Raw genomic sequence first — 12,659 nt, forward strand, 5'->3', positions numbered from 1 at the left:
GCCTTACATCAAACACATCAACACGTTGATGAGTCCATCGATGTCTGCAGCACCAACAGCACCACAGTTAAAGAAAACAAACTTCTGCCATCTGTCGCTCGGAGGAAAGTCAGTACAGCCCTAAGAAATGTCAGGTTCACATGGCGTCTCCTTCATTGCACTGTTACCTGTTCACCTGTCATATCACAGGTGTACAGGTGTTCACTGCCAACCACACGAACCCAGAAACAACAAGACAACACCAGCAGCCTGTTGTTGGTTACACCAGCTCAGTCTGTGGAACTTCAAACCTGCAGTTCCTCTGACATCCAGCAGAGGCAGCAGTCAATCAGTACATGTACATGGCTGATACACAAACTGGCCATTACTCAGTAATCAAGTACGCCAGTTCCTACCTACCTAAGTTTACAAGGGAGTCCAGGAGAATGCTACGTTCGGAACAGCAGTGTACTGGATGAAAATATTTATTATGTAAGTATTAATTCAGAGTCAGCTGTTAAAATAAGAACAGCACATTTTTACACCGGAGAATAAAGACGGGCAAAAGATTCATTTCCAAATATACTGACAGCTCTCCACTGAGACATTAAAGTTAAATACAATGATGCAGTTATGAAGCTGAACTTTAATCAAAGTAACTTGCTCAGGAACAAATAAAACACTGAAATAACCCAAACATGAACCATGAATCATCAAAGTGAATTTTATCTCATGCTTAACTTCCACTGGGTAGCGAAAGCCTGCGGGGGTTGAAAGCGAGTGATTCAGGCGTTTCTCATGAGCCTCAACCTCCCGGTCAGTTGACATCTCTGAAAATGTTGGAGAACTTTTGTAAACGGGCAACGTCTCGAGAAACAATATTTAAGTTTACACGTCTACATTCTCACCTAAAAACATCTTTAAAGTTGTGATACAGAAAAAGTATTATTTCAAACTTTGCTTAGAGTCTTTGCCACTCTCATCCACTATTGCCACTTTCCCTCTGGGCTTAATAAAGTCTCTCTGATTTTCAGAGAATGCATTCTGGGATACTTGGCTTCAACAAGCCCAAACAAGTACACACGAGTACATGCAAGTATGCATATTGAGAAACAACCTCTGGTTCGGTCTCTATAGATAATTTCCCCCTTCGTAACACCTGCAGGGGGGAAGACGTTTTATAACTCACCTGTTTGCAGTATTAGGGGCGTGGCCTCTTCGACTGACAGGTGGGTGTAGCTGCGAGCTGTCTGCTAATATGGCTGCTGTGAGGTTATCGTAGTAACAGAGCATCCAAGGAGTCTGAGAAGCCTGCTAACATTTAAGCTTCAAAGCTTTAGAAACCTCTGCCTGATGCAGGGCCTGCAGCTTCATCCCACAGATGAGTTTTTACACCTGCTGTCCACCTGACCAGCCAATCAGCTTGCAGAGCAGGTGATATTCATTCAAGAAGAAAGAAACAAGCTTTATTGATAACATACACAATCATACAGAGTACAACATCCAGAGAAATGTGTCATATCCGAGCTGCAGACATAGCCACGCCATTCCAGGGGTTGGTCTTTGGCACGGGGGCCTAGCCAAACCCTTACTGGATACTGGGAGAGAATTGAACTTGCAACTTGCGCTCCAAAGGTGTGTGGTCTTACCACTAAACTATCTAGCTGCCAGCTGCCACAGATTTTACTCACAAAGTTCCGCTGCTGCTGAAAAAGGAGCCATGTCATTCGAGAAAACTGCCTCTCTCCTCTGTCTGCTGGTTGTCTCACAGCTTCACACACACACACACACAGTAACACACACACACACTCGCCGCCACGCCGCGCTGGCCACGTTGACAGGATGTTAAGTCCACTTAAAGCAGTGGGGCAGGGGGAGGGGGGAGATGGGCCAAGCGAGCCGCAGGAGGAGAGAGAGGAGGATGGAGACAGGTGAAGTCAGGTGTGGACTTGTGTGTGGTTGTCGTGGTGACAGCAGGGTGAAGGATGTGCTGGTTAGTCACTGTGGCGACAGAGGACACTTCTACTCGCTCTCAGCATGACCTTCTGCTCCGTCGCCATGGATCAACGGCAACAACCTCGCCACGGCAACCAGCCACGGATGATGAATGGCCGCAACCTGGCACCTGGCAGTGACATCATAAAGAAGGCGGGGCTTCAGACAATGAACTTTTTACATTTGTCACATAATTTTATTTCCCGTGTTTAAACACTTTATACTCATCCTGTTTGCGGCTCGTTTAGACTGTTCCACAAACTTTCATCAGGTCAAAGGTCAAAGGGAACCGCAGAGGTCAAAGAAATATCAAAGCATAAAGTTTACAGTTTGTTGCCACGAGAACGTCCTCATTATGAAATCTTAATTTTGTTTTAGAAGCCTTTAATTAAAGAGGAAATAATGTCTGACGGTGACATCATTAGTGTGACATCACCAGTGTTTCTGTTCTTTTCCTGCTGTCATGTTTAAACATTTTTGGCTGTGTCTCTGCAGGTGGTCGTGTCAACAACAGTGAATGTGGATGGTCACGTTCTCGCTGTCTCCGACAACATGTTCGTGCACAACAACTCCAAACATGGCCGCCGGGCGCGGAGACTGGACCCGTCTGAGGGTACGCTTCTTTTTACTCTTTTTTGCACCCCTCACTCAGATAGTGGAGCTGATGAACAAGCGCCAACCTCTCATCCAAACATGGCGACAGGCTGGGTGTGCTCAAATGAGAACTTCCTGTCAGAGTTTCAGAATCCACCAATCACAGTCAGCTCCTGCACTGAGAGCTCTGTCACTGGCCTGACTGGTGTAGGAGATCCGACAGTTGCAGAGAGACGAGTGTAATTTGCTCTTTGCAGAGAAATCAGCCCAGTGGATTGTGGGTAGGAAGACCAGACGCTTCAGGGTCCCCAGAGAGGACAGTGTGTGTCTATGCGTGCATGTGTGTGACTGAGTGTCTTTTCGCGGGCCGTTCAACCTCTTTAATTGCCCTCCTAATTAAAGACAGTTACCATGGAAACTACCCCTCCCAGTCACAGCAAGGGGAAGTCCCGTGGGTTTGAGCTCTCGCTCATTTTCAGCTCTGCGCTCGGTTATTTCTGCACACTTACCTCGGCGCCGCGAACACGTTCAAACCTGCGAGTCCACCCAGCCACCCTCTTACACAGGAAGTCGTCGTCCGTGCACCATGTTCTGCGTGTCTAAAGTAAAACACCGCTGGAGTTCACTGATCGGGTTGCTCTATGAACAGACGTGTGTTTAGATTGGTGTCATGAGAATACAGCGGAAACTCAGGACCAGGTGGACTCGACTGCAGATGAGTGAAACACATGCGTGTTAGAAACACACCCTCATCCCTGATGATGGAACAGCCTGGCGACAGTGTGTGACTCTCAGGGTGTGATGGTCAGTAATGTTGCTGCTGTGTGTTTGGGTCACTTTATAACAGATTTATTTTTCTATTTCTAAAACATGAAGCGACAGCACAGGAGTGTCACAGAAAGTCTGCACCTGACGCCATCTCACAGAATAGAATAGAATAGAATAGAATAGAATAGAATAGAATAGAGGTCAGGTGCTATAATGCCATTTCAAGTCATCAGTGATGAGATTAGCTGCCCTACCTCTCTCTCTCTCTCTCTCTCACACACACACACACACACACACACACACACACACACACACACACACGGTACTTTCATTTCACTTTATAATTAATCTGCAGCCGCACTTGAAAGACGAGAGAGAAGTAGTCATTACTGGCTGAATATGTGTGTGTGTCTCAGTGTGTGTGTGTGTGTGTGTGTTACTGGAGTGAACTAAGCTAAAGCGGATAAAAGCCACAACCCAATTAACATTATGTGTGTGTGTGTGTGTGTGTGACCTTCAGTAGTGTAGTAACGTAGCTCAATGGTTCTCAACCTGAGGCCCTGGACCCCTCGGAGAGGTCATGAAAGAGACTCTTAGTGTTCACAGACAGGCCCGCAGCGCTGGTTTAAAATGTGGATGTTTTGATGCTGGATGTTGAAATAATGCGTGTGAATGCTGCTTTTCAGGGGGTGAAATTTAGCAAGTTTCTCTTCTCTGATTGGCTGTGGCTCACACTGGGATTCCACCAGTCCTCTGCTTTCTGAGCATCTATGGTTCATTTGTGCTGTAAAATTTTAACATGGAACTCTGTGGCAATAATTCCCTGCTGGAGCCTCTGCTGGACACTAGAGGAACTGTAGTTTCAGTTAATGAGACGCTAACACTTCTGTCTCTCTCTCTCTCCCTCTGTGTCTCTTGGTGTCTCTCGTCCAGCAGCCACTCCCTGCATTAAAGCCATCAGTCCCAGTGAGGGGTGGACGACGGGCGGCGCCACCGTCATCCTGATTGGCGACAACTTCTTCGATGGCCTTCAGGTCGTCTTTGGCACCATGTTGGTGTGGAGCGAGGTAATACCCTTCGGATCAGTTGGATAATTGATCGATATAGCAAACATTGTGTATTGTGTGTGGCAATACAATAACGATGACTCTTATTATTTTTCTCTCCAGCTGATAACCCCTCACGCTATCCGAGTCCAGACTCCGCCCCGGCACATCCCCGGAGTTGTCGAGGTCACGCTGTCCTACAAGTCCAAACAGTTCTGTAAAGGAGCGCCGGGACGCTTCGTCTATACAGGTAAGGACAGCTACTGATCATCTGATTGGATAACACCACATTTTACCAGTGTCCTCTAGCAGGAGGCACCAGGTGGGATAATTGGACACCTTTTTAAAACAAAGTTTTATTTCCAGACTTGAAGAATGTTTTTTTAGACTCAAACAAGCAGAAATCATGAAGAAGAAAATGAAGCTTATGTATAAGTTAAATAAGGAAGATCTGTGGTCTCACATTTTCTATTTTTATTATTTAGCAGTCATCTAATTTTGGCTTTTTCCAATCCAATCCAATTTTATTTATAAAGTACTTTAAAATATCCAGCACAGGACCAAAGTGCTGTACAGAAAAAAAACTTAAACACAATAGAATAACAGAAAACAGCAAAAATAAATAAATAAAACACATAATACATAAAAATTAAAACAGCCTTATTATAGAAAAGAAAACCAAGATAAAACAGCATAGAATCGATGAAAAACAACTAAAATAAAACTAAAAACTAAAAACCAACATCTCACGTGGTGTCAAAGGTCAGGGTAACGAGGTGGGCTTTCAAGAGTGACTTAAAAACAGGCAGGGAAGTGGCCTGTCTGATCTCTAAAGGGAGATCGTTCCACAGGTTTGGAGCTGCTACAGCAAAAGCACCATCTCCTCTAAGCTCTAAGTCCTGGCTACATTCAGGAGCAGCTGATCAGCTGACCTGAGAGAGCGGGTGGGTGTATGAGGCTGTAGCAGCTCAGAGAGATAAGATGGGGCTAGGCCATGGAGGGCTTTAAAAGCAAATACAAGAATTTTAAAATGAATCCTAAAAAAAATGGGCAGCCAGTGAAGTGAAGCTAAAATCGGGGCAATGTGCTCAAACTTTCAAGTGCCAGTTAAAAGACGAGCTGCAGCATTTTGCACCCTCTGTAGATGAGTAATGTATGATGCGCTGACCCCTATACAAAGTGCATTACAGTAATCCAGCCGAGTGCTAACAAATGCGTGGATCACTGTCTCAAAGTGCTGCGGTGAAAGAATTGGCTTTATTTTTGCCAGCTGCCTGAGCTGAAAGAAGCTGGATTTTACCACCGCCTTAATCTGATTGTCAAACTTTAGATCACAGTCCACTTTGACCCCCAGGTTTGTGACAGCTGGTTTGCATACTGGGCCATGGAATCTAAATACACATTGGGGGTCTCAGTGGGGCTACCAAAAACCATCACCTCAGTCTTTTTATCATTGAATTTTAAAAAGTTAAGAGACATCCAAGCCATAATGTCATCGAGACACTGAAGTAAAGGCTGTGTAAGGTATCTGCCTCTTTTCTTTAGAGGGACATAGATCTGACAGTCATCAGCATAAAAGTGGAATGCAATGCCGTGCTTTCTCAGTATAGAACCAAGAGGAAGCAGATATAAAGAGAAGAGGAAGGGGCCTAGAACTGAGCCCTGTGGGACACCACACAAGAGAGGAGGACGACACATGGTCACAGAGACTGACACAGAAAGTTCACCCTGCAAAGTAGGACCTGAACCACTCCAGTGCCATGCCCCTAATGCCCACCCAGTGCTCCAAACGAGAGAGTAAAATGGCGTGATCCACTGTATCAAACGTAGGTTTCAAATCTAAAAGCAACAGAACAACACAGTCCCCAGCGTCAGGAGCTAAAAATATGTCATTAAAAACTTTTAAAAGGGCTGATTCAGTGCTATGAAAGGGTTTTGCTTTTCCAGGAAGTCCATTAATTGGCTGTAAATGACCTTTTCAAGAATTTTGGAAAGAAAAGGTAGTTTGGAGATAGCCCTATAATTTGCAAGAACCGTAGGATCAAGAGAAGGTTTTTTAATCAAGGGTTTGACTACTGAATGTGTAAAGTCTTTAGGGACTACACCTGACATCACACTATGGTTTACCAGCTGGAGAACAGCACAAGGAGACATGTGAGCCCTGGTTGAGGAGACCTTCTCAATAAAAAAGTGTAAAAAACTTTCACAGGCTGCAGACGAGGGCTCGATACAGTCAGTATGTGGTGCACTAAGAGCAGAGTTCATAGTTTTAAATAAAACACGCGGGTTGTGACAGTTGTTTGATATTGACCAATGTTCCCTCTAAGCTCCGCGCATGCGCAATTGTGCACTGATGGCACGGTATCTGCGCAGATAAAATCTGCGTTGCGCACAAAAAAAAAAAAAATTTAACCTGAATTGAAATTAAAGTAAATACGTTAACAATTCTGTTTTGCAGTGTTAGTCAGTGAGTGACTGGCTGCTCCTGTATGGGATTAGAACGATGCCACCTTATCCTATAGTCCAGCCAATGATGCGATCCACATTCGTATATACGCAGCCAATCAATGTCGCTGACAGGCTATGACAGCGTCCTTATGTGCCGACACCGGTGTTTTAGCGAGCAAAGCGGCGTGGCTGATGTGCAGTGAAGCCACGTTAATGACAACGTGTCCAACCATTGGAGATGTGAGCAGGACAGACGGAACAACTGACGGAAAAAGTGGGGACTTTATACCAGTTTTTAAATTGTGTTGATCGGCCACGTAAAACCAGAGTTATGATAAAAATATCTGCAATGTTTGGTTTTCTTCCTGAATACTATCGTTGTTTATGTTTACTGCGGGAAGAAACGGTAAAAACGGCATTTTATAAGGAAAACACTCGAAAGCCTGTGAGCAAAAACAACACCAAAAAACCCCCACCCTTTCCTATTGGTCGAAAAAAGTACCATGTCGACCAATCAAAACATGGCATTTAGTTGTTAAGAAACGAGAGGAAGTTTTTGGAGTGACAGCGGTTTTGAGATGTGAGAGATTTGCGACGTTTAAATCTTGTGTAGTTAGTGTGTAGTTAGTGTGTAGTTAGTGTGTAGTTAGTGTGTGGTGTAGTCAATAGTTTTGTTGTGTGTGTCAGAACAATGAGGCGGCTGCTGAATGTTACAGGTGTTACAGCAGTGATACATCTCCTGTTGTCAGGCCTGCAGGTATCAGGCTGTTGTTCTCCTTTATCTCATAGTGGACAGAAATTATTTTTTGGAGTGGCACAAATAATTTGTGTGGCATCAGATTTGATGCAGAACAGCTGATTGTTCTGTAAATAGTTTGAAATGTTTTTAAATAAACGCCTTGGCTGCATTAAAAAAACCAAAATAGCTGCAAAAAACTTTGTTGTTTGCAAAACTCAGTAAGTTTTTTGAAGTAGTAACTATATAATTAATTGCCCAACATTGGTCATTATATGCTGTATTTTGCAGACAGAGAGTTACAGACTCTCTCCCAGAGCACAGACTCATAATACAAGTCAGAGCTTTATAAAAAGAAAAAGAAAAAGAAAAGAAAGTTGTGTTTTCAAAATTGGAGTTCAAGTTATTTTTACTTCCAATAGTGTTAACATACTACACAGGTCATGAACGGGATTTTTTACATTTTCATTGTAAGTGGGCTAAAGCAGTTAATTAAAAGTAGTCTAACATAAATGTAAATGCTGTAATTTGATTATTTTAATAAACCATGTAACTTGGATGGATTAGATGCTGGCGTGACCACAGTGCACACGTCTGATGTCGCTCACAGTGGTCCAAGGGACGCTCAGGGAGTTTGTGTGTTTGCTCAGACACATGAAATATTAGAAGGAACATTGATATTGACACCAACAGTTCTTTAGCATCTGGAATGACACTTGTAGTTTGTCCTTTTTCCACTTGCGCTCAGCTAGACGGCACTCGCGTCTGACCACTCGGGTCGTGTCGTTCAGCCAGGGCTCAGATTTAGTTTTAGGCAGTCTTGTTTTTAATGGAGCGACAGTGTCCAAAGCAGTCTGACAAGTGGAATAAAACCATGAACTCAGTTCCTCAGTCTGACTGCATAAAAAATCCGGGATCTTAGAGATGGTTAAAAACTCTTGAAAACTGCTCAGCAGTGGAGGAGTTAAAAACATGACAGCGCCGAGCAGCAGCGTGAGGTTTAACTTAGGTACAAGCAAGAGGAACTTCAAACATCACAGGACTGTGGTCAGAAAACACAGCATCACAAATGTCTACGTTAAAAACAGAAAAACCATGAGATAAAACAAGATCAAGTGTGTGTGGGACTGGTCACACATTCCACCAGATTAAAAGAATCAATAAGGTTTAAAAAGCCCTTCGCCATGGGTATATCAGGACAGCACACATGAATATTAAAATCCCCAACAATAAGAACATGATCATATTTTGGCATGAATTCAGCCAAGAAGTCAGCAAAGTCACTCACAAAGTCCTTATTGTATCTTGGAGGCCAACAAGCCAGCGCACACAACACTCTGGGAGCAGCCCAGATCAAACACAGACAGTTCAAAGCTGATGAATGATGGGGTTGATAGCTGCTTACATTTAAAATGACTTTTAAAATCGTAGCTATTCCTCCTCCTCCTCCTCCTCGACCCAACATATGTGGAGAATTAAAGTAGCAGCAATCGTCAGGTAGAAGATCTGAGAAGATGCTGTACTCACCGGTGCTCAGCAACGTCTCACACACACAGAGAAAATCCAGTCCTCGGGATGTGAAGAGATCATTCAGGATAAAAGTTTTGTTCGCTAGGGACCTAGCATTTACCAGGCCAATCCTGGCAGTAAGCGGCGAATCCCGGTCGCTAGCCGTCCTAGAAGCCCGACCCGAGGAGAGCAGGGTTTTCGGGGCTGGAACATCCCATCCAGGCCGATGAAATGTACCAGCCAGGCACCGACAGGTTGCAACGATCGCCGAGAGAAATAGAAGGTTGGTACCGCTCCATGTTTTCTGGATAAGGGCTTGAGAGAGCACCTTAAAGAAGCTTTCAGCTTCACCAGGCAGCAACCCCGACGACCCCGGCGACGGCACTTATGCTGGAATGGTGGAGCTGGGACACGGCACAGTTGAGCTGGGATCTCCGATAGTAGCGGGGGCAAAGTTTTATCACACAGGGCAAAGTCTTTGGCAGAAGGTTGGAGATCCAGTAGAGTTTGGCGATCATACACCAAGAGAGAGTTGGCATTTATTACAATAGTCAATAAAATCAATACAAACAAACATAACACTGGCAGTGACAGACGGCAAGGCACACACACCGGCGCCATCTTGGTTTTTTGTCCTATTGGTGCTAAATCCAGGCTCCATATATTTCAGATCAGCTCATACTTACTTCTTACGGCCAGTCCGTGTTAACAAGCTCAAATTCCCAGTCTAATCTCTCAGCCCATTTATTGAGGCTCGATCATTCATTCATACATGTTAATTAATTATTTTAAGCATGCTTAATTTCGAGGCTGTGAAGCTGATCCCATATGACCAAATCAACCGCAGGATTCTAGCGAAAACTATCGCATTTAACCCTCCGAAGCTTCTTTCTCTTAAGCTCGCAGCGCTACAGAAACACATCCAAAATGAATACAGTCCAAGTTCATTTTCTCATGTTTTGCATCTACTGGGCATCCCTAAAATAATCACTTTCCATCACTTGTTGTTTATTAAAATAAGCTAGTATTAACACTTTGAGCGTAGCTACAATGAACAGTGAATATAAATTCTAAAACTGAATATACTGCATAGTGTTAGCCCCTCCCCGTTAAAAATTGGTCCAACCCATAGCGCAGACTGGCTTTGTTTCTTGTTGTCAGTAGCAACCGACGCCTCAGATTGTGCGTGAGCACACCTGTGTTTCCGATTTCAGCACAGGTGGTTGATTGTTAACCCCTGGTAATAGAATGAAGGTGAGTGTTATTATTAACTCTGGGGCTGACGAATGCGCGGCACCTCCAAATCACATGACCGATTTAATCTGGCATAGCAACAAGATGCAGCCTCACTGGGTCGCCATTTCATCTTGTGTTAAAGTTCGGACTTCAATATGTATACCAGTTTTAAAATTCGATTGATAGGCCACTAAAACCAGAGTTATAATAAAAGAATGTATATACAATGCTTTATAATGAATATTTGCCAACGCAAATAAAAGAAAATGAAAAAAAAGGCCAACTAATTCCTATTGGCGAAAAAATGTACCATGTTGACCAATCGGAAAATTCTATGACAACACGTGGGATTTAGTTGTTTAGGGTCTTGTCTTTCCTGTGTCTTCGCAGGCCTCTGTTAGGCTCAGGGCCACTGATGGCCTACATTTCCTACTCTAATCCCTTTCAGAGCTCGGGTTGTGTTCCACCAAGATGGGCCATCAGAGTCTAACCACAAAACAACTCTGACTTCAGACAGCACTCAGATGAGTCAGTAATAAGATCAGTTTTAAATAAATTCTGATGGTCAAACATCTGAACCGCTGCAGGTGCAGGTAACATCTGTCTGACAGCTGTCATTAATCCAGCTTTATTAATCTTTCTCTATTTGTTATCAGACTGGAGAACATTTCTTCTCTCCATGTGTCCTTATATCCTCCTCTCCTCCTTCCTCCTTATGTTTCTTTTGTCTCTGTTCACGCTGCAAATCCCATTAACCCGAAACATCTCTGGACCTTTACGTTAATGACCTCACACTAACACCCACTTATGCGTGTCTGTGATGTCATCAGTCACATGACCTCCATGTTCACACAGCAGCTGCTTTCACACCTCAGCAGATCAGAGGGATCCATCACCTCCACCCTACACCGGCTGCTCCCATCATGCTTTGCACTGGGGGAAAGAAAACAGGAAGTGATGTCGAATAATACAGACCTCCTCTTCAGGTAGCAGGTCTCAGTCAAGTTTTTCTGCATCAGTCAGATCAACACATAAATGAGAAGTGCTGGCAGAAGATCTAATATCATACTTAACTTGAATAAATTTAATTTAAATTCAATATTTCTCAGACTGAAGTTTTTCCATAAAATTAGATCAGATTAGAGTTTTCATGTATGTCACAGTGTACATGGGTCAAACCTTTCAGTTGGAGCTACTGAACATTTGGCCTAGTTTCCTGTATTCATAATTAAAATTAATTTATAAAAAAATATATTTTCGGTATTTAAATTATAAATAAATTATAAATACATAAGATGGTAGTGAGAAAAGCAAGCAGCTAATCCTTGAGCTTTTAAAGGAATGTCGTGAATAATGTGAGTATTTACTAAAGGAACGAGTGCATTAATATTGGAGAATTACCTAACCATAACCCTTCCTCAGTGGGTGAAATCATTTCAAACGATGACACACAAATATAGACGTACAGCTTATCTTTCACACGTACGGCTGGATGTACATGTGAAGTACGTGTGAAGTAGAGCAGATCAACGGTGGAAACCCCGCCGATGCACATAAACGACACCACTCTGCTCGTTATGGTTTCTCTCTGTGGTAATGTGTGCGCTCAGGCAGACACACGGCTTCAGCAGTCATGAAATTTCCATGAGTATCGATCTCAAAGTATTGATCGCTCCAACACCTCCTGTCTGATCCGCCTTCAGATTTTCACTTCCTCAACACACTCACATACACACTAGCACACACACACACAGTGACACAAAAACACACACTGACACATTCACACACACACACGTTACACACTGTAACCCTGACACTAAAACCACATTTTGAGCCTCAATAATGTCTTCAAACAGGTATTTTGTCCCTATAAGTGACTGTTGGACCCCACAAGTATAGTAGCATGCCAATTTTCTGTCCTCACAAAGGTGTCTAACACACACACACACACACACACACACACACACACACACACATACATGCACACACACACACACAGAGCTAACCCTGCTGGTCAGACATGAGTGTGAGAGAATCGCAGCGCCTCGGTCTACACGTGTCGATCGCTCCGAGCTTCTCGTCTAATCTTTATCGACGTCCTGTTCTGCAGACGCTGCAGCCTGAACTGTCTGACAGTAAAGCTCACTTAATAAAGTCAACAAATACATACAAAATAAATCAGGACTGTTCTTTCACAGTAAAATACGTCATTTGCGCAGCTGAGCCGCAACAGTGCCAAAATCTTTAGGTTTAGTTTATCATTGAGATGAACGTCTCGTCATCCAAATAAATGAACTCTGTCAGGCAGACAGAAGCACCAAAATCAAAGTGGGTTCCAAATGAAGCTG

General features: G+C 43.6%; 1 protein-coding gene across 6 annotated transcripts in view; it reads left to right on the forward strand.

Annotated features, from left to right (window-relative positions):
* The window catches only part of ebf3a (EBF transcription factor 3a), a 64,785-nt gene that overhangs the window by 27,969 nt on the left and 24,157 nt on the right, over window positions 1-12,659 (forward strand). For 3 of the 6 annotated variants that reach the window (XM_031747266.2, XM_031747269.2, XM_031747264.2), the window contains exons 8-10: window positions 2,470-2,587; window positions 4,273-4,403; window positions 4,506-4,632. In XM_031747266.2, the coding sequence (XP_031603126.1) occupies window positions 2,470-2,587; window positions 4,273-4,403; window positions 4,506-4,632 (376 nt within the window). Of the gene's footprint in view, window positions 1-2,469; window positions 2,612-4,269; window positions 4,404-4,505; window positions 4,633-12,659 lie in introns of all 6 variants that reach the window. The other 3 variants (XM_031747259.2, XM_031747265.2, XM_031747263.2) reach the window with 2 other exon arrangements.

The sequence above is a fragment of the Oreochromis aureus genome, linkage group 8, assembly GCF_013358895.1.
Source record: "Oreochromis aureus strain Israel breed Guangdong linkage group 8, ZZ_aureus, whole genome shotgun sequence".
In the NCBI taxonomy this organism is placed as follows: Eukaryota; Metazoa; Chordata; class Actinopteri; order Cichliformes; family Cichlidae; genus Oreochromis; species Oreochromis aureus.